General features: G+C 43.0%; 1 protein-coding gene across 1 annotated transcript in view; it reads left to right on the forward strand.

Annotated features, from left to right (window-relative positions):
- The first annotated feature begins 552 nt into the window (after nucleotides 1-552).
- The window catches only part of SH3GL2 (SH3 domain containing GRB2 like 2, endophilin A1), a 97,045-nt gene continuing 76,791 nt past the window's right edge, over nucleotides 553-20,806 (forward strand). The window contains exon 1 of the mRNA XM_067315551.1: nucleotides 553-621. Within this exon, the coding sequence (XP_067171652.1) occupies nucleotides 577-621 (45 nt within the window). The 5' untranslated portion in view covers nucleotides 553-576. The remainder of the gene's footprint in view (nucleotides 622-20,806) is intronic.

Consider the following 20,806-nt stretch of genomic DNA (forward strand, 5'->3'; position numbering starts at 1 on the left):
GGCTTTTTATACGGCTTTTTCCCCCACTCTGCGATGAGCAGAGGGATACTCTTGGTTGGTTTTTCTCCCCAGTTTCTGGGAGAAAAGACCAACGCTTTCGACACTTGTTTTATGCGGATGGGCAGTTTTAGCTCCAGGCTAGGGCCCGCAGCAGCAGGTCGGAGCGGGCAGGCTACAGATTCGGGTCGCGGCACGTCACGGGGACACTGCGAAGGGGCAGAAAGGACACGCGAGTTGCGGGACGCCAAGCGGCCCGGCCGCCCCGCGGGTCGCCGCCCCAACGGCCGCCTCGGCCCCCGCAACGCGGCGGCGTCAGCCCCGCGCTGGGGGAGGGGCGCGGGGCGGGCGGGGGGGGCGGAGCTCGCCCTTTAAAAGGGCGCGCGGCCGGCCCTGACGTCACGGCGCCCCGCACCGCGACCGCCGCCAGAGAGGCTCTGCGGGCGCGCGGCGGTAGCGGGCAGCTGCGGCGGCGCGCGAGGGCTTCGCGCACCGCACCGCACCGCACCGCACCGCACCGCACCGCGGCTGGGCTCGGCTGGGCTCGGCCCGGCCCGGCCGCAGCGCGCCGCCCTCGCCATGTCGGTGGCCGGGCTGAAGAAGCAGTTCCACAAGGCGACCCAGGTACCCCGTAGCGCGCGCGCCCGCCACGCGGGTGCGTGGGGTGCGCGGTTGGCTGCGGGTGCGTGATGCCTGGCTGGGCAGCATGCGTGGATAGCCTTGGGGGTGCGTGAGCACGGGTGTGTGTGGGTATGCATGAGTGTGCGTGGTGCATGGATGTGCGTGGCTGTGCAGGGTGCGTGGACAGTACGTGGGTATGCATGGGTGAGCACGGGTGTGCGTGGGTGTGCAGGGTGCGTGGACAGCGCGTGGGTATGCATGGGTGAGCGTGGGTGTGTGGGGGTATATGTGAGTGCATGGTGTGTGGCTGTGCAGGGTGTGTGGACAGTGTGTGGGTGAGCACGGGTGTGCGTGGGTATGCGTGAGTGTGCATGGTGTGTGGATGTGCATGGCTGTGCAGGGGCTGTGGGGTGCATGGACATTGTATGGGTATGCATGGGTGTGTGTGGGTATGTGGGTGTGCGGGGTGCATGGATGTGCTTGGGAGTGTGTGGGTGTGCAGAATGTGGGTATGCATGGGTGTGCACAGGTATGCATGGAGATGTGTGGGTGCACATGAGTATGCATGGGTGTGCATGAGTGTGCACAGGTGTGCATGGCCAGGCATGGGGGTGCAGGATGCATGGGTATGCATGGTGTATGAGTGCACAAGCATGCATGGGGGTGCATGGGTGCGTGTGGTACATGAGTGTGCATGGTGTGAGGGTGTGCAGATCCGCAGCTTCCCCCCCCCCCCCAGACTCTCCCCCTTGCTCCCTTATGCAGAGGTGTGGGAGCCCCAGGGGCTGCGCTGGTGTGAGGGAACCTTGCAGCAGTGGGTGGCTGCTGGGCAGATACCCCACTCGGGCCTTGGCCCTTCCGTACTGAGGGCTTAGACTGGCTTTGTAAATCAGCAGTAAATGTGACAACCCCCCTCCCTCCCCCCCACCCCCCAAGTACAGCCAAAATCTGACTAATGATGTTTGTTCATGTTGCTTTAGGCGCTGTTTGTTATTGCAGGAGGGTCAGGGTGGAGGTTTCACCAGGCTCTGTGATGTGTTTCATAAAACAAAATCCTATATGTGATAGTTCATAAAGGTGCAATTTCTGAATCGGACTCTGACTCAATGTGCTTTGGGGATAAGTCTAAAATGGTTTCACAGAAGTCGGGGGAATTCCTTCGGATTCAGAGATTTGAGACTGAGCCCAGAGTGTGTTTGCAAAATTAGTACAAAAATACCAGTTATTTCCTATTAGTCTTTACTGTAAGCTTCCTCAGGTAACAGTCTAGGTCATCGTAAATGGGCTGTAGGTTACACTTCAATATCTGTACTTCTCGCTTTCTCATCCATCTCTTCTACTGTTGGACTGGGGCAAGAATGTGCCTGAAAGAAAAATCCCTAATACAAGGATGAGCAGAAATCACAGTTCTCCCTGCCATGTAGTTACACCAACAGCCCTTATGACCATGAGCGCAAGGGGATATGTCAGGTCCTGTGTGGGCGCTTGCATGCATCCGATGACATTGTGCCTCACCTTTCATTTCACCCTGTGCCACATCGTTGGTTAAATGCCCTTCACAGAAACCTGCCATGCTCATGACATGTGCTGTAAGGTGCAGTTAGGGCACCTGGGTCCATACTGCAGCATCCAGCTGCTGCTACTTTGTTCATTATTTCTCCCTGTGCTCTCTAGTGCTGTTAGAAGCCAAGGAATCATCATTGCTGCATTGAGTTCTGGTACCTAAAATAAGAATTGCAGTGCCTGTGTCAGCCATGTTTAAGAAGCAGGCAAACTGAAGTTCACTTTTTAATATCAGCTACTCAATGATTTATGATAAAGGAGAATAAGTATGCCTCCAGTCTTTTCTGGAGAGAGCATAGTGTAAAAGATGTGTGTGTACTGGTCTATCCTTTAGATGACATCTCGCACTGACTACCAGGATTCATCCTGGCAGCAGTACTGTCCTTTGGAAGGAGGGAGAGTTTAACTGATTGGAACCAAAACTATAAGGTTCTGAGGCCAAACTTAGCAGCCCAGCATCAGATGACATAGGATTTTTGGGCCCAGCCTTGACTTTCACAGGTTATTTGTGTGCAGGCCATGAAGACACATTCATGTATGAAAATGACTTGCAAGTAGGGTTGCAAGACTGGCCTGCTCATTGGCTTGCTTTCAGTATGAGTGAGGAATCAAGGGCTCAGTCCTGCTGACCGTACTCCAGGGAGTGATCTTCATGACGGGGGATTAATCCCTAGGTGGAATGTGGATTGATAGTGCCAGTAAGTGAAGCTTTTTGGATAAGACCAAACAACTGATTCAAAGTTTTAAAAATTCTGAGTTGTTCCCTTGGTTCTTATTCACATTAGAACTCCAACTGGTCTGTCATAACATAGCCAGGAATTATACTGGGAACAATTTCAAGTTATTTCTGAGGTTGCTGTGTCTTTTAGCCCAGTTTAGCCTTCTGCAGACCTTGGTTTAATTTCTATTGTTAATGCTATTATTCTTGTAACATTAGTATGCCTTATACATGCAGACTTCATGATTATCAGTATGTAATATTATTACAAACTACAATTCCAGTTAAAAAATAAAGATTTCTGGCAGTATTAAGTGCTGCCGTTCTCTTTTTAACTAAAAGTTGTTGCAGAACAGGAAGTTCAAGCCTGTCAATTCCTTGTACCAGCAGCGATAGCAATAAGACATTGAAAAGCAGGAGGAAACTTTGCTTCTTCTAGAGTGGAGCATTCACCCGTTGCCATTCAGAAAAAACACTAATGGCTTTACCTTGGTGCAGCACCATCAAGTTCAGAAGAAGTACTTTGGAGTTTATAGAAGTCAGGGGAAGTTGGGAACTATTTCTGCAGGTTTGTGTGTAGTTTTAAGAACACTTGAATGGCTTTGAGTGGTACGGATTTGACAGTCCAATTTGGAAATTGGCATTTGGAAAGAGTCGTTTTGAAATAGCATGAGCTTTGTTTCCATGTGGCTACATTCATTGCATAATATGGCATTTGTGAGGCAGGGTCAAAACTAAGCTTTCACAAAGCAGTGATTCTATAGGGAAAGAAGTGAACAAAAACCTTGGGAATAGCCATGGCTGGGATTCCCTAGGGAACCAGTGACTGACATTTAAATAGCAGTGTGAATGGAATGATTTGACTCAAAGCCTAGAATTCAATTTATTTTCTACCTTTGTATTTTGCTTTTATGATACAACAGGATTTAATTTAACTGGTCTTAACCAAGGTAGGAGTCAACTGCATATGTATTTTTATGGAAAACACAGGATTGTTACTGGAAGAAACGGCTAAAGAAGACTTCCAGTGTGTTGTCAGGAGCTTGTTACGTGCCCAGCCTTTTAGATGGAAAGTAGAGTGCTTTCCTCTTTTGCAAGGCAACCTGTAAAGTACGCAGTAAGAGATTAAAAGAATGACCTTAGTCTTTAATAAGAAACAAATAAGGCTCCAGTTGTGCTATGCTATTGCCCAGGTAGCTCAAAATCCTCAAGGCTTCAAAGGTATTCTGCGCTGGTTCAAGTCTTTCTGTCTACATAGGTTCATTTGCAAGAAGAGTGCATTAGTGATGAGGCAGAGGTTGAAAACAATGGGCATTTTCATATGTAGTGTTTTGAAAGTATCATCAAAGAGTGTCTGCAGATTAGCAGGATCCCGAAAAGCCCCCAAGTGTGAGCAATTTCATTGAAATCAGTGAGAATTTAAGTATGGCTGAAGTTCATCTCTTGTTCAAGTGCTTTTCTAGACTGTCATTCATCTAGCCAAGTATTTCTTAAGTTGCTCTTTGTGACCACAAGGCAGGCAAGAAAGGGTTGGATACCAGTGTAGAGAGACACTCAAGGTTCATGAGGGGTTGCTGATGGGAGGCTGCTGGAGGTACGAGTTCGACACATGGGTCAGATGCCCAGGTGGGACTCAACTCCTTGCTCCTAAGGGCCCCTTAAATCTACTAGAACTGTTTCCTTACCTCAGCTGTGCTAACCTTGAGTAGTTACTGCCCGGGAAGCAGCTAGAGGTTGTGGACAAAATGAAATACGCCTGCCTGGCCTTGATGGGAATTTGGTCAGTGTGTAGTCTCACATGCTGGGCCTGCTACCACATACTCTGCCAGTCACTGACTCCTTGCCAGATCTTCTGCAGGTGTTCTCACTACACATTTGTAGAAGAACATAAAATTCCTTTTTACATTCTTTACACTTTTTACAGGAGGGTAAAGGAATACTCCTTTATACATGTTTTCTACACTTGCTGAATTCTCAAAATAAAGTTAACCAATTATTATTATTCTCTTCTTACTGATGAAGAATGTGGCTAGTGATATAGTGGTACCAGTATTTTCCAAATCTGTATCCATCCCATATTATAGAATATGTTCCTAGCTGTCCCACTAACTTTAAGTGAGACCTGTGCATGCTTAGCAACCTAGACCAGTAGTTCAGTTTCATTTAAATACTTACTCTTAACAACTGCATTAAATCTGATCCCTGAGTCAAACTGTGAAGCTATAACTAAAGCCTGGCTGTCCTGACTGTGGTCTTAGGAGCCTCATGCTGCCTCCCTACTGTACTGGGAAACAAGAACAAAAACCTAATGGGCCTGCTCGCTTCTCTGGTGAAAGCACCTATCTCTGTCCACTGACTCCGACTGGAACTGGAGCTCACACCAGTTCTGCCTGTTTCTTTCTTTATTTTCTTTTGCCCTCATCCCCCAAACAGTAGTTGGTACACATGTATTGCCACAAGGTAGGTGAGTTAGTTTGGGAATTTGTCCAATGCCATATTTTTCCTAGGGCGGCTGCTGTGCTTTGTGTTGCTTACGTTGGACTGGATGATCCCCCTCCTCCTGTGAGGGTGGAAGCTGCTGAGCAGATGGGGGAAAGTGGAAAAAGAGCTGTTTGCAAGGTGTTGTGGCTCTTCAGGGATGGCAGAGTGGAGCCAGCTGAGGATAGTGCCCAAACTAGTTGTTTAAAAACATATCTTGGAGGGGTGGTACCGCCAAGGGTGTGTGTGTGTGTTTGTGATGTTGGTTGTTTTTGTTGTTGTGTTTTTTTTTTTCCTTCCCTCTCAGTGCACAGTGGTACATTTTGCAGTCAGGAGAGGTGAGTGTCCTTTGATCCAGGAATAAAGACTATTTTTGGAAAAGATATTTCTTTATCTATGAAGGGGATTATTTCCACTGCAGGTAGGGAAGTTCCTTCTCTTTGTGCACTTTAGCTTGGTTGTCAGATACAGTATTCACATTTGGCATCATTCCCACATGTTCTTTTATTGATATTATATAATTGAAAGGGTGAAGATTTGACCTTAATCTAAATTGCCCTTTACTTGGATATTGTGTAACCCTTCTGAGTTGTTGATGGCTTTAACAGTCTGCTCCAGTTTCTAACCCTGCCTCCAAATCAAATTGTAGGAACTGCTGCTTTGTGTGCAAAAAAGATAATGTTTTTTTAAGAGCATTTCTCAAGCATCCATCACTGCAGAGTCTTTTCACCTGATATATGCAGTTACCACCCCTATCTACAAAGCTGGAGCACTGGGTGACACCCATCTCTAGTTTTTCTCCCAATTATCTGTGGAGACAAAAAATAAAGAATGTTATGCTCAAAACACAACCTGCATCAGAATCTTATTTTATATCTCAACTGTCATCTCCACTGGAAGTATTACACAGCAAGAAAATCTGCTCTTGGTCATTCATGCACAACAGTGTATTTAAGATTTAAATGTGCCCTTGGGCCTAGCATGCTAATGGTATTTCACAAAAAATGCTGAAGCAGCATAAACAGGTTTAACAGAAGCGGACTCTGCAGAGGTTACTGGGCAGAAGATTCAGTAGCTTTACCTTGCTCTGGAGTGCAAATGTGACAGAGGTGCTGGGTGGTCTTCCTCTTTCCTTATGGGGGAAGGAGGCTGGAGGAGCTCGAACACGGACAGTCATGACCTGGTGGTGTAGCCTTTGGCTTGAAAAGCCCACCAGGAGGGAAAGCACAGAAAACCCATATTGCAGGCTATTGGGAGCTGTTGCAGCTCTGTGAGGAGAGATGAAGAGACAGCATGCATGGCCAGTGCTCAGCAGAAAACGTGCTGATCGGGGAGCCCTGGCCCTTGTCTCAGCGAAGGTCTGTAGGACCCCCAGAGGCAACTGAACCTTTCCTCCGAAGTCCTAGATGAAGTTCCTACTCTGTGCTTCCCTCTGGCAACTGCTGTGACTCCAGGCCCCCATTTTCTTCCCTCTTACCAGCCCCTGTTCGACAATGATGGTGCTGATCCTCCCTTAAATATATATATGGAGATACACAGGGGAAAGAAAATGGTGCTAAAGCTCAGTATTTTTACCATGATCTTTGCCACAGCAGAATTACCTAGCCTTCCACTGCTTATCTAATTCTGTACTTAAAGCTACTGTTTCTATTCCAAGTTTTTTTTAAACCTGAGGTTGTAGCAGATGTCAGACGATTTCACAAAAGTGACAGGAATAAAAATAACTCCTTTTTCCTGAAGAAAGGGGGGAAAAATGAGTTAAGTTCACATTTATTATACTACCATTTTTCACAAGCATTCCGTTTATGGAAACTTCATCCTCTATCGACCAGCAATGGAACCGTAACAATTTTCTGCTTGAATGAATCATGTAGAAAGATCTTTCCTGACAGGTAAGGCTTGGGGATACACAAACCAGGTGTCCCCCAAAGTTTGGGCAAAACCTGCAGGGTTAAACACTGGCATAAATTACCTAAAGATGCTGTGGGGGTTTATGAACATGTTGGAAAAACAGGCATTGGTGAAGGTGTGTGTCTTTAGCTTTGTGATATAGCTCTGATTTGTATATGATGCTGACATAGCTCTCCGTCAGGAACTTGCTCAACTCCAGATCTTATGGATCACTGGTGCCCATAACAAATCAGTCTTCAAAATGACACCAAAATGCCCTCAAACCTATTAAAAGTATCCTCATATGTTTACATTCCCATGAGTGAAAGTAAGCACATGCAGCATGGGAGAAAATAAAAAATAACAAGGGCCACTTAATGTTCCTCATAACTTTAATCTGGCTAAAAATGGCAACCACTGTGGCAATCCTAGATAAGGTGGTTCATGGATTTGTCCCACTGAGCCATAGTTGATGTCGTAGTGATGATGCTGACACGCCCCTGATGGAGATGCTATGGAATGGCATATGACTGTATAATTTTCACAGAGAGAAAGAAAAAATCCCTTTACATGGACTTAAGTGGGCCTGGCTGTTGTACCTTGCTTTGCTGCCATCACGCAGAGGGGTGGAGGTTTGTGCTTGCCTTCTGTCCCTGCTGCCCAAGAAGAGTGTTACTTGACCCAAGGGGAGGTGTTGCAGACAGCAGTTGCCTAGCCTGGCTAGTGCTGGCCTGTTAAGGGTGAATTGAGCTGATGTCAGGGGCCTCCTGAAAGAGTGAGAAATGGTACCACCGGCCCAGCTGATGGGCATGTCACTCCAGGGTGGCTGGTGAAGTGAGTCCACTTTTACTGGGTGTATATGGACAGGCATCACGAGCTGAATGCATTGTCCACAAAACAGCTGGCATTGTATTGATGTGATTTCCACTGGGCTGTGTTTTGGTCATAGCTCCCTTGGATTTGTAATCGCTCTCTCAAATTGGCATATTATGCTGAATCCTTTGTAAGCAGATGTTTTAAAATAGAATAAATTGTTTGCTTTATTCCCTTTTTTTCCCCTACTCTCCTGGCAGAAAAGCTGTTTACACCACACAGTGCTAAAATGTTTACACCCTCCTCTGCCTCTTTCATCTTTTTCTGTGTGTCAGTTTGATTTTTTTGACACATACACACACACAAATGTTCGTACACATACATCCAGTTTAATTTGGATTGCCTAAGTTCTTCTTACTGGCTGCTAAAGCTCTTTAAATGTGAAAATAATTTAGCTAAACATTTTGAAATATTGCTCATTTCAGTAGTGTTTTCACTTTTTATTAACAGATTCACTTACTGTTGTGCAGTAGCATTGACGACCCACTTCACTTATTTTCCAGTTTAAAATATATGCAAGCATTGAACATCATTTCTCTGCTGCTTCTGTGAGGAGAAGCACTACCACAACAAAATCATGTGATGACAAAACATGTTCCAAAAGAGAGAAATTCTTTTTCCTAGAAAGAAAACTCTCCTGAAAACTCTTCTTGGTACCTACTTTTATGACTTTCCATAGATTAACAGGACTTACTCTTTTATAGAGCACCAGCCAATATGTCCATTAATATTTCTAGGTAATTTTCCTGAGTTCTTTTTCAGTCTGTACAACTTTCAGCCCTCAAGGTAGCTGCCAAAAATTCCTTTTCATGCAAAATCTATCTAGATGCAGAAAACCAGTTAATAATTCATAAGACATGAATGTCAAAAATAGTGTTTGTCTTTCTAGATGAATCACTTAGAGCTTGTCTATATTGGAAAGCTATGCCATCATAAGCTAAGGACTGAATTTAAAGTGCTGCAATTTTACAAGTATAACTCTAGGATGGATGGATTTTCTTCTGCCAGTATAAAAGGAGCTTTCCTACATAACTGATACTGTTTGGAAAGGGATCTGAGGAAAACAAACTAAGCCTCACCTTTCATCTGAGTGAGAGTATTTGCATATGAGTGGTCAGGGCATTAGGGATGAGCAGTTGGTATACTTCTCTCAACTAATTCCCCAGCTGAATTTGTGTTTGTTTAGGAATGCTATCCTTGGCATGCAAGTGGAGTTAGTTAAGGTTGAGTCGTGATCCAGGTGAAGAGAATGGAGGTTTTTTTATGCATGAGCAGGTCCTGAGCTTTCTGTTAGTTATTTCCATTCCATTTCCTGCTTTGGCCAGAAGCAAATGGGATTTGATCTTCCTTTCTGTTGTAACGAAAGGAAATAATCTCTCTTAAAACAGAGCTGAGGCATGTGGAAGGTTCAAAAACTTGCAAATATTTTTTTAGGAATCAAAATGTTTGGAGGTCAAAATGTGTCTTGACATACAGAGGTAACCACATATGTACATGCTTTATTGATAAGGCTTCATCACTCAAGGAACCTTCCATTAATATTAACAAATGGAAGTTTGTCTCTGAGGAAGGATGGCTGGATCTTGCGCAGCCTCTATTGATGTTCTAAATTTGTTTTTAAAACATGATCATATGCTGAAGCTGCAGGGAAATCTTCCCATTCCACAAGAGTGCTGAAAAACATCTTACTGTATATGAGGTAGATCTATTGTTGGCAGAAGTGGATATGACTGCTGCAGGCAGTAGGCATATTGTCTCTTTAATATGCCATGCACCTGGCCTCTCTTAGCTAGATAGGATAAATGCGAATTTCTGGAAGAGAGGAAGACTAAACAGCTGAAAGTAGAGGCAAGATAGTTCTGGAATAAATAAGTAGATCTTTAACTGTTTTATGCAGAAAAACGTCTTTTCCTTCATCTGCTTTGTCCGGTTTGTCTTGTATATGTAAAGAGCTACAAAAAGGGCATGTGACAGCAAAAGTTTGGCTTTGCGTAGTAGGAATGGGTTTCTGTTATTAAAACAAGAACAACAAATACCTGATATCAAAGGATACATAACTTTTTTGTTGTTGTTTTGCAATGTCTTAATTAGAAATAAACTAATTCAGGGTGATTTGGGACCTGTGATTTTTCACGAATGTCAAATCCCTCCTTAAACATCTGGATTGACATGTTTCAGAATGACTGCATTTCGATGGCCCGAAAAACTCTTATGCTACAAATAGGCTGTAGAACTTTTCATGTTTTCCTCAGAGTCTTCTAGTTTTAATGTAACTGTAAAGCCCTAGGCTGATGCATGGGAGGAAGTTACCTGAAACAGGGATGAACAAGTGGAGGAGTCTACTCATCTGCTCATCCCTAACAAGAAGCTCAGAATATTGAGCTGGGCTCAGCTCTGTTCTCAGGTGTGTATGGATAGCTCTGACTGCAGGCATTAGTGAAGGAGGCCAGTACTTGCCATTTCCTTCCACCTTAGTGTATTATATCCAGGATCCGCAGTTCCTGATCTGAACACTGTGATGCTGTGTGTTGTTCTAGCATGGGACAGGAGACAGCTAGTATCTCCAAAACATGCATGATTTAGGGAGTGAAGGCAGTGGATTTAAGAGATCTGCATGGAATTAAAGGTTTCCAGGAATGCGTATGACATCAAGTGTGACTGCGGACTGAAAAGCCTGCATTGTTTCTAAGAAGGTGACCCCATCTGTCAGATTTCCTGTCTCACAGGGAGAACTAATAAAGAGAAGGGAAGGGAGTTTCTTTCACTGGTTTGGGGACAGTCTTTTAACAAAAGCTGTTTGATAATCACTGGAAAATAAGCTCTGCCTGACTTAGGTGCTTGCTCCTTCTGCTGGGGAGAATTTGCTGTCCTCAGCAGGCTGACAGAACCTCTAAGTTTTGCATGTGAAAATTTTCCTGAGCGCTGACTGATGAAGATTGTTAGTTTTTCTGATCAGCAAGTACCTACTTGAAATGTTCGACTCATTCAAGTAATTAATGGTGAAGTACAAAATTATTCTAGGCAGAAGCTGAACTCCCCTGTTAGTGTATTCCCAGGGCTATCTGAAATGCCATTACATGTATCTTGGGCTCAGCACCTGAAAGTACCTGGCTAAGTTGCAAAGGCAAAACACTTCTGTATCTAATTTACCAGCTATGCAGCTGCATGGCTTTGCATGGCTGAAGACAATTTTTCCCCAGTTCTTCTTGCTTCTTTGTATTCCAGACATAGTGGGAAGACTGTGTTACTTGAATCTGAGAAAGTTCTGGTGCAGACTCTAAAATAAAGGTTTTAGTAGGTCTTTAGAAAAGTAGCTATTCTTCTGTTGTGTGCTGTTCAGTGCCTAGCATAAATGATTAAGTCATATAGCCTCCTTCCCCATACCCCCATTAATCACTGGACATATGAGTGGTTGTGGCCCTAAGCTCCACAAAGCCTCAACTCTAGGGGCTAGGGTTTTGGCTCTTGTGTTTCTTGATGCACATTGTGGATGTGCTAGTTTAGAAACCACCCAAGCATGTTTATGTCAAGTTTCTGAGTGGGGGCCACTGGTGCTACTGCAGAATCCATTTCAATGAAGTAAGTTCCTAAGGAAAAAAAAAAAAAAAAGAAAAGAAAGAATGTGGATGATCTTCAACTCTGAAAATATCTGCTAGAGTATAGTAGAGAGAGTTCAGTGTGGTCCAAAGGCCTAGCCTTACTCTCACTCCTGTTGCTGTAATTATGGGCTCATGTAGCTGATTCACTGATTTACTCCTCTCATCCTTGAGAGCAAGACCACTTCCCATATAGTACATTAAAATCAGCTATATAGGATCTGTAGCAACTTTTATGAAAAGCAGACAGTCTTCCCAAGCAGATTTGGAACATTCTCTAGAGACAGACTGAGATGGTGCTGCTGTACCTTGTTCGCTTTTATTTTGTGAAGGGCTTTTTCCTTCTCTTCTTGCACAGAGCACTGGAGCAAGAGAGACTTGAAATATTAATGAAGCTGCAATGTAACAGACTGTTCTATTTCCATATTTTTCTCATTTGTATTTGCAGATTTACTACACTTGTGTCAAGGGGAACGTCTTCATTTACACAAACTTAAGCAGATTCACTGCTGTAGACTTTTTTTCCTGATTTCCTCCCGAAACTTCTTCAGACCTTTATAAAATTTTGTTATTGAGAATAGTTTTTCCTTTAATTGCTTTTTTCATTTTCTTGCAGTAAAATTAAATTTGGGAAGGTAAATTAAGCAGCTGGGAGAGAAGCCACACATATCAAATGGGATTTTTGTTAAAGAATGAAGGCTAGATCAGGACTATAAGAAACAACCCTGTGCCATGGCTGAGTAAGAAGCAAATCCTTCTTGGGTCCTAGGGCTTTTGAGAGCACGTGAAAGAGCAGATTGCAAATGGCCAGCGAGAAGGAAGGGTAGGACCAGGCTTTGCCTTCACTGATACATTTTGGGAAGATTATTAGTGATACACTGAAGTTTCTGCAGAAAACTGTGGCTCCTTTATTACATTTTTTTGACCTCTACTGCAAAGTCATCCAGACATCCATGGTAGGGCAACATGCTGTGGCTGAACCTCTGTTAGAGATAAGCAATAGCTTGGGGCATCCATTTTCTGGCCTAGAGTCTCCAAACAATTGCCCTCAGGAGTGACTGTGGTTTTGTGGTTATGAATTTAAAATATGGATTGTTCAAACCTAGTGGTGTGAATAAGCATGAATGAGATAATGCCGCCTTGTGCTGTTACTATTCTCAGATGAGCTAAGAGTGCTTTGCAGTGGTGTTGTCCCACTTTCACTTGCTTGGGCTCCCCTTGGAGGTTACCTTGTGTACATTGGGGAAGGAAGTAAGAGACATTTTGGGCTGCCCCATGCTCAGCTGTGGGAAGCCCCAAGGGAAAGGGATAGGAACTTAATGCTGTCCTATCATAAGTTAACCTACCTCCCTGATAAACGAGCCCAAGTCCTGTGCCAACAGGGAAAACTTCCCTGCAATGCACTTGTCTGCAACCATTTTCCTTCCCACATGAGGTGTCTGTGCTACAAAGAGACCAGGAGGGAGGAGAGAGTGACTTTTGCTTCTAATTGCAGCACCCCTTGCACATCTGAGGCATTTCTGGCAGGGTCTGTACACCTGCTTTCCCTGCCCTCTGCACCATCTGAATGTTATCAGTGAGCTAGGACTCGAAGAGAAGCAATTAATTCTTTGAGTCCTCTTGACTCTACAGAAATAATATGTTTGATTCATAGGCTGGAAAGGTTGGAGTTTGTTCTTATACCTTATTTAATATTCATTGTGAAGGATGCTGTCTTTAACAAGTGCCCTAAATTATAAAACTGTATAGCATGGCTCTTAATTCTTAATTGCAATGTTTAATAGCTAAGTAAATCGGTACACAAAAGCAGGAAGTTATCTTAACGTAATATCTAAGTGCATGAAAGCAAACCCATGCACAATCAAATCTTTCAAAGTTTTTGCCAGAATTTTGTCTCTTGTGCAGGTTTGTTGTATTTGGACAGTGGAGATGACCTGATTGACGGGACTTTGACTAATGCATGTGCTATATACCTTTGCTCAGCAGCAAGAAATATTCTGCTGAGTGAATTGTGCTTATTAGGGATGTTTTGCTTAGTTATTTTAGTGTTTAGAAGTCATTTTAACAGACCTTTTTGAATCATGTGCTTCTGCAGCATATAATCACAAACATTAAGAAAACATTACAGAGTGAAGATGTTTTAAAAATTAATAATGCTGTCTCCTTTTTTCTTCTTTTCTGAATTCTCTTGACCACAGGGTTTAAATTTTCAGTTCTTTTAGGGTAAAAGCTAATGTTTTCTTATAATCATATGATTGAGACTTAGAGTTTAGAAGGAAAAACAACAAATATCGGGAGACAGATGACAGCCATTGCAAAGACCTGGCAATAATTCCTCTGAGCCATTTTGTTTCCTTACAACTTACCTCCTTTGAGAGCTGTTCCAGTTTCAAATACATGCCAAGTCTTTGACTGGGGGATGGCTGTACTCCTCCCTCCTGCTTTCCTTCATATTGAACAATGTGCCAGCTGACCCAAATTTCCGAGGCTGTGCCTAGGTTGGAAAGCCACACAGTGCAATAGGCATGGGTCTGTAGGGCAAAACAGTCGGTGTGGAGAACCCAGGGTTCCCCTTCAGAGGTTAATGGTTTAAAAGTTCTATTTTGGATTACTAAAAAGTAAAAGTTCTGTTTTAGATTAGCTGTAGTCTGGTCCTGTGGACTGCATGCCTGTTAATGGTTGAAGCGCTTTAGATGAGGTTTTGGAACCTCATCTCATTTTGCTTTAGTTTCATTCAAAAGGAATCCAGTTCACATGCTCCAAGACTGCTCTGCAAAGTAAATCAAACTGGGGTGAGGGTAATTTATTTAAAAAGAGCACTCCTGATCTGCCCTAAAATGCTAATGTAGAAGAACCCTTAATCTGGAAAAGGTAATTGGTAGTTGATAAGCATGTCTCTTCATACATGATAAGTAGTCTTCACACAGCCATGAAAGACTGTTCAGCTGATGGGTTGACTGAGTTTTCAATCTAATAAATTGCTTGGCTACTACTAACTTCCTTTGTAAGGAAGGATGAGAGTAGATAAAAGAAGAAAAATAACATCATCCACAGGCAAAAGAAATATCAAGAATTTAAGGGCAAAGACTGCTGTTTTTTAAGGCATAGTATAAAAGTGAACAGATTAAGCAGATCAGATTTCTCTGTCTTGATTGCATTTTAAAGAACTTTTGAGGCACACGCTTATGCGTGGACTGTTACAGAGCCATGAAATACTCAGAGGCTGTTGACTACTGAAAGGCAGTGTGTCCCACTGATCTCTGGTGCTCAGAGCAATGCTGCTGTGTTAACACTGAGGAGTATTGCCTTCAGCAGATACCATGTCCTGGGTGCCAACTCACAGCACTGGTTGTTCACATCTGCAGGGTTTGGATCAGGCAAGCCTGAATCCTGAACCACTCTTTTTCTGTGCACCAGATCAGGCTGGGTAATAGCTATCCCTAATAGCTAAGGGAGCCCCAGTGGCAGAGCTAGCTTTGCCGTGAATTGTTCTCCCTGTTTTGCATCACTCTTGTCTCATTAATATGCCAGAGATCTGGCACTGAAAAAATAGCTGCAAGGTAGTGAGGAGGTTTTCTGTGAATTCTTGATCTCTGGGTATGCCAAGAAGGATGGCTATTATAAGTGTGGTCCTTGAGGGCAAATGCCCATCTACACTGATTTTTATTGCTGTTGTGTATGTCTTTGTTTGAAAGGAGCCATTGATCTCACGCAACTGGAACATTTGCCCTCTGAGTAGAGTGGAGTATGGTTATGCCTTAATGTTGGTCTTGCTGCAAGGGGTTGCTATGTAATTCCTGACTTGCTGGAGTGCGCAATGCTAGTGAGCCCGGGTATTGTCATACCTGTCTCTTGTCAGTGACTGGAAATAACGTTGTTTTAAAAATACTGTATTTCAGCCAAAGATAAGCCTATTATTTCGCCACAGGATGTCAGGCAAGATTTGCCTTTGATACAGTATTCAGTGGGGCTGGAAGACCTCACTGATTTTATCTACATTGGATAGGCAAGTTTCTGTGTAGAGGCAGGAGCACCTTAGGTTCAGGAAGTCCCTGCAGAAGTCCCTGGACTCTGCATCCCTCTGAAGAGTAGAGAGGACTGCCAGAAAGTTACTGTCCCTGTGTGCCAAGAGTATGACGCCTGCATTAATTTTAACTAGGTTTTCATCCCTCATTTGCAATGCAGCTAATCAGCTGTGTATGGTAGGATAAAGAGACATCTTTTTTAAGTCCTTCTATTTAATCTTTTCATAGAGATGAGGATTTAGATGAAGAGAAATTATTTGGAGAGGTAAAATTCTCTGCACTGAGAACAAGTTGATCTTAATTCACCATCTTTTTAAAATTGAGGCTGTCTGGCTGCACTTTCCCAGGGATGTCACAGAAGGCTGAATTGTGATAAACGCTGCTTCTCCCAAGGAAGGTTCTAATCCATGAGAGAATTTGTATTTCTTTTAACATATGTTCTGAAAATAATTCTCTGTTTAAATAGATTGTTGCACCTCTGATTTCATCTTAGAGTTGTTCCAGAGGTGGAGGTTAAAGGCTTTTCCACAGGGATGCTCTCCCTTTTGTTTGTGGACTTCCTCAATTTGCTAGACATATTGGAGTAGCAAACTTGGTCCTGAGATGTGTGGATGTGACTGTCAGGTTCACAAAAAGAGAACACTTCAGGACATCTTCTATTGCATCCATGTAAAAGCTACATAATGTATCAGCTAGTAGGCAAAAGTGAATTCTGGGTATGAGAGTGGGAGATGCCTCAGAGCACCTCTAGGTTTGTCTGTCAGCTGTGGGACATGGAGAAACTCCAGGTTGTCAGGCTGTAGCATACAGTATTTTCTGGAGTAAAAGGAAGAAAACATTCCTTGATGTATAACCTTTTGAGCCTATCTTGACTTGCACTGTCAGAAGGGCTTTGGTCACTTAGGGAAGTGAAACTGGGGAAGGCTTTAGCATTTTTCTTCTATGTCTCTGCTGGCCATAGTGGTTCAAATGCGACAAATGCTGGTGCATTGGTGAAGCAGTGCTAATCTGTACAGTTTTAACTGTTATACCTACATCCTAGTTTCTGTTCCAGATCTCTGAACTGAAACTATGAATTCTGGAAGATTTGAAAAGCCTGCTGGTGAGAGGGCAGCTGAACAGACTTAGTGTTGTCTGTTTTGGCCATGTATTTTTCTGGGAGCCTTTTCTTTTCTGATCGTGAATTGTTTTACAGAATTGTGATGAAGATGAAATGATTATTAATGTCAGAAAATCCTCTAATGCAGGTAAGGTATAAATGGCACGCTGCAGATAATTATGAGAACAGAAAAGGCTAAATTTGGGAGCAAAAAACTGTAGTTAATTTTTCTTCTGTCTTTTGTAATACTCCATCAGTGCTCAACTCTTTTGAAGAAGTTAAAAAAAAAAAAAAAAAGTGCATTGTGCTATACTGCACCAAAAGGATTAAAGCTTCCTCACACTTTCCTGAATAATGTTAGAGCCATGCTGTTGTTCTTGGTCAGTTTTCTTTCACTTCTGTGGTCCTTAGAGAGAATTAAGTTTTAATGATGTGGCTTTCCTGCTTGCTCCAGAGCATGACAATAGGATGGTACAGGCACACCAGTAAGATATACTCATAGTTATACTTTTCCTAGAACAACTAGATATGTTGTGGTTGGTTTAACCTGTATTTATTGTTGGTGATGCTGACTCCCAGAGTTCAGCATGCGTTGATGTGTGAACATATTGATAAATGGGTTGAAGAAACCATTTACTGTGCTCTGACGTCTTTTCTTTATATTGTGGGACATTTGTATCCCTGTAAGAAGAATGTAACACAGTGCATAGGAATAACTGCAGGAATTACACTGTCTTACTGTAAATCTCTTATTATATGTCTGTCTGATTCTAAAGAGTCATTATCTCTGCAGTCATGCTCAGTAGGAGCATGTGGATGTCCTCAGGCCCTTTCTGTTATGGAGTGCATTCATGTAAACTGGAAAGGTGTGGGTTTTTTTGGTTTTTTTTTGCTTTAAATCTTTTTTTAATCAAATGCCAGCTCTGTGCTTTACTTATTTTGCTGTCATGCTGCAGAAAGGATGCTAATCTGGGCCTATGTAACTAGTCTTCATAAGAGCTACATTTCTTCTGTTTACTTGTGGTTTTTTGAACTCTTGCAATTTTCTGGACCAAAGACTTAATGGCATCATTGAGCACATTTAAAGCAATCTTGAATTGACCAGGCATTGGAGCACCTGAAGTCCAAAAACCTGTGTTATATTTAGAGGGGGAGTGTTCAAGTGATCTGCACAGAGCAGATGTCCAGGATGGTGTGTTTCTGGGTAAGGACACAAAGCTTGGTTTGCCCTCAGACTTCTATACATCATGCTGCAAATAACCTTAAGGATAGGTATATCCCAGTGGCGCCCAGTGTATACACGCTGTCATCTCTCTGTGTCTCTGCCACCCTGAGCATGCAAAGCGGTGCCTAGACACTTCTTTTGTACACCGCTAGCCTGGTTTCCGTGGTCTTATGGCTGGGTGGTTTGAGTGACATCATGCAAAGCAGCTGTGCCAGTGAGACTAACCCAGCATTACCTATTTTCAGATGCCTTGGCAGTTTGCTACTTTTAGGGTGATGCTGTATGTGGCAATTACTGTACTACAGCTGCTCTGTTCTGGGTCCTCATCCTCTCTTAGGAGCTATGAGGCTCTTAGGAGCCATACAGATACATTACTTCCGCTTGTTTTTTTGCACTACAAAAGTGTTTGTTTTTAAACCAGTTCTTATGCCCACATACCCCTCATCTTCACAGCTAATTTCACCTCTGCGTGCTCTGTGGAGATGCCCATGACTCACTCTCTGCTTCTCTGCATTTGGAGACAGGTTTAAAATTCTGGAATCCAATTAGAGTCTCCCTGTGGACATGCAAGCCTCTTTCATTTCAAGTTCCTCTGTTTTACTTGTCCTTGTGGAACGAGCAGTGAAATTACTGCAATATATCCCTGGCTCACAGCTCTGTATGAGATTATGCATCAAGAACTCCCAGCCATGAGGATGAGCACATTATATTCAAAGAGATACGTGCTTTTGTGTACGTGTCCAATTTTTCATGTGGCAGCATAGGAGATGTTTAGATACACACATCTCAGCTCTAGGAATCTGCAGTACCTCTTTGGGCAGACTTAAAATAAAGTGGTAGGTGTAGGAAAAAGACAAACTACTATCTGATAAGCATGAAGTGTCAGAGATGTGATGCAGTATTAACTAATTTTGTGGAAAAGTGGTCATTCCATTTATGTATGTGCACTGCAAAAACAAACACACAAAGGGCAAAATGTGGAAACCAACAGAAAAGACATTGGCAAGCTTTTTGGAGCAGACCTTAGCAGAGCATTTTATCCTGTTACAAACTAAAGGTTGAAAGTAGCTTCTGAAGTGGTGATTCATTTCTTATGTTACATATGCAAGTTGTAAATTATGGCTATTCAATGAGACAAGCAGTACTATTTTTGACACATAGCGTAGTCAGTTGTGAGCATTTAAAAATCATGAGGTGGACCATTATAATACTGTGAGATTGGGTTAAAAGTATGAGTTTTTAAAGAATACTTTTGGACTTCTTTTGCATTGCTCATGATTTGAACCTTTGGGTTCATGTTTCCAAACCGTCCCAACAATTGCTTGCTTCTCAAATGCTTGCTTTGAGTCTGTGAAGCAGATGTTTTCAGATAGTCTTTTGCTTCCAGGATCTGGAGCTTTTAGGAAAATACTAAATAAAACTGCAAGTTTTCAAAACAATGAAAGCTCAGAACTTTCAAAATTAACAAATTTAATTTTCCCATAGAGCAGGGATAGTGTATGATCGTTTCTTTCCATTGTTGTTGCTGGGATAGGATTCATCCTGAAATGATTTGGGGGGTAGGGGAGAATGATGGGTAGTGGAGTTTTTAGCAGGTACCACACATCCTCTCCATTGCATAATATGTTTTTAGTATTTATACCAGAAGAGCCAGAAACATCCTTGACCTATTGTTAAGATCGTCAAGAAAATTCTCAAGTGCCCTATAAAGTGTGCTTTAAATCTCCTTTCTCCTCCTTCGGTACTCCCTTGTGCATTGATTCCCTGTGTATAAACTACAGAAATCACTTGTCTATGCTGGTTGTAATTGTGGCGCCACTTGAATAGTTTTATAATAAAAGCCAGAAACACAGCAGGATTGCAAACATTTGCTGCACTGGGCAGGGGGAGCAAGCTCCAGGTAAGTTTCACAAAATGAGCCTGCATGTCTGACACCCAGGCTCCAGGGGCTGGTTCTGTGGCAGTGGGAAAGAAAGGCGCTATCTAAACCAGCATCACTGTACCAATATGGAAAAATTAGTATATGATGCTGGCAAAATAATGCGATTGGTGTATTAACAGTACCATCCTGACAATCTATAAAGCCATTAAAGCCACTATGAAGCCTATAGAAGAAAGACAAACTATAGAAGGAAAATAGCTTTGCCACTTCTGTGCAGTTTCTCTTTGCGCAGGTGTGTGGGTCATGGTCAAGTCAGTTCCCTGTCCTTGGTTAGATAGTTGTGGCAGGGGAAGTGTGTGGTCCAGATCTGCCTACAGTGGCAGAGGAGGGTAGGGAGGATGCTCATGCACTGCAAATTCATACCAGCTAAAGAGCCTGAAGCACTAATGAATTATGTCTAGCTTGGGGGAGAGACCAGGCTGCAAAAGGCTGCACAGGGGTACAGTGACTACTTGTGCCTTAGAGATCAACTCAGATCCCAGGTGCCTAGAGAATGCAGGGCCTGGGCATTGTGAGGGGGATGCACATTTCGTGGTTCCTGAAAAATTCAGTCATGCTTTTAAACTTTTTGTCTAGGCTCAGAGTTTTGATTTAAGGCTAGAAGAGAAATTTTGATACATCAGAAATAAACAGGAACTTGTGATAAAGAAGGGTTGTGTGTGTATGTATACATGTATAATTTCTTTTTACATATATATGTATATGCTTTTTAAATTGGGAAAGGTAGGATTTCCACATGTTTATATAGATATTTTCTGTAGGTTACTTCATTCCAACTA

The sequence above is a fragment of the Apteryx mantelli genome, chromosome Z (assembly GCF_036417845.1).
Source record: "Apteryx mantelli isolate bAptMan1 chromosome Z, bAptMan1.hap1, whole genome shotgun sequence".
Lineage (NCBI taxonomy): Eukaryota > Metazoa > Chordata > Aves > Apterygiformes > Apterygidae > Apteryx > Apteryx mantelli.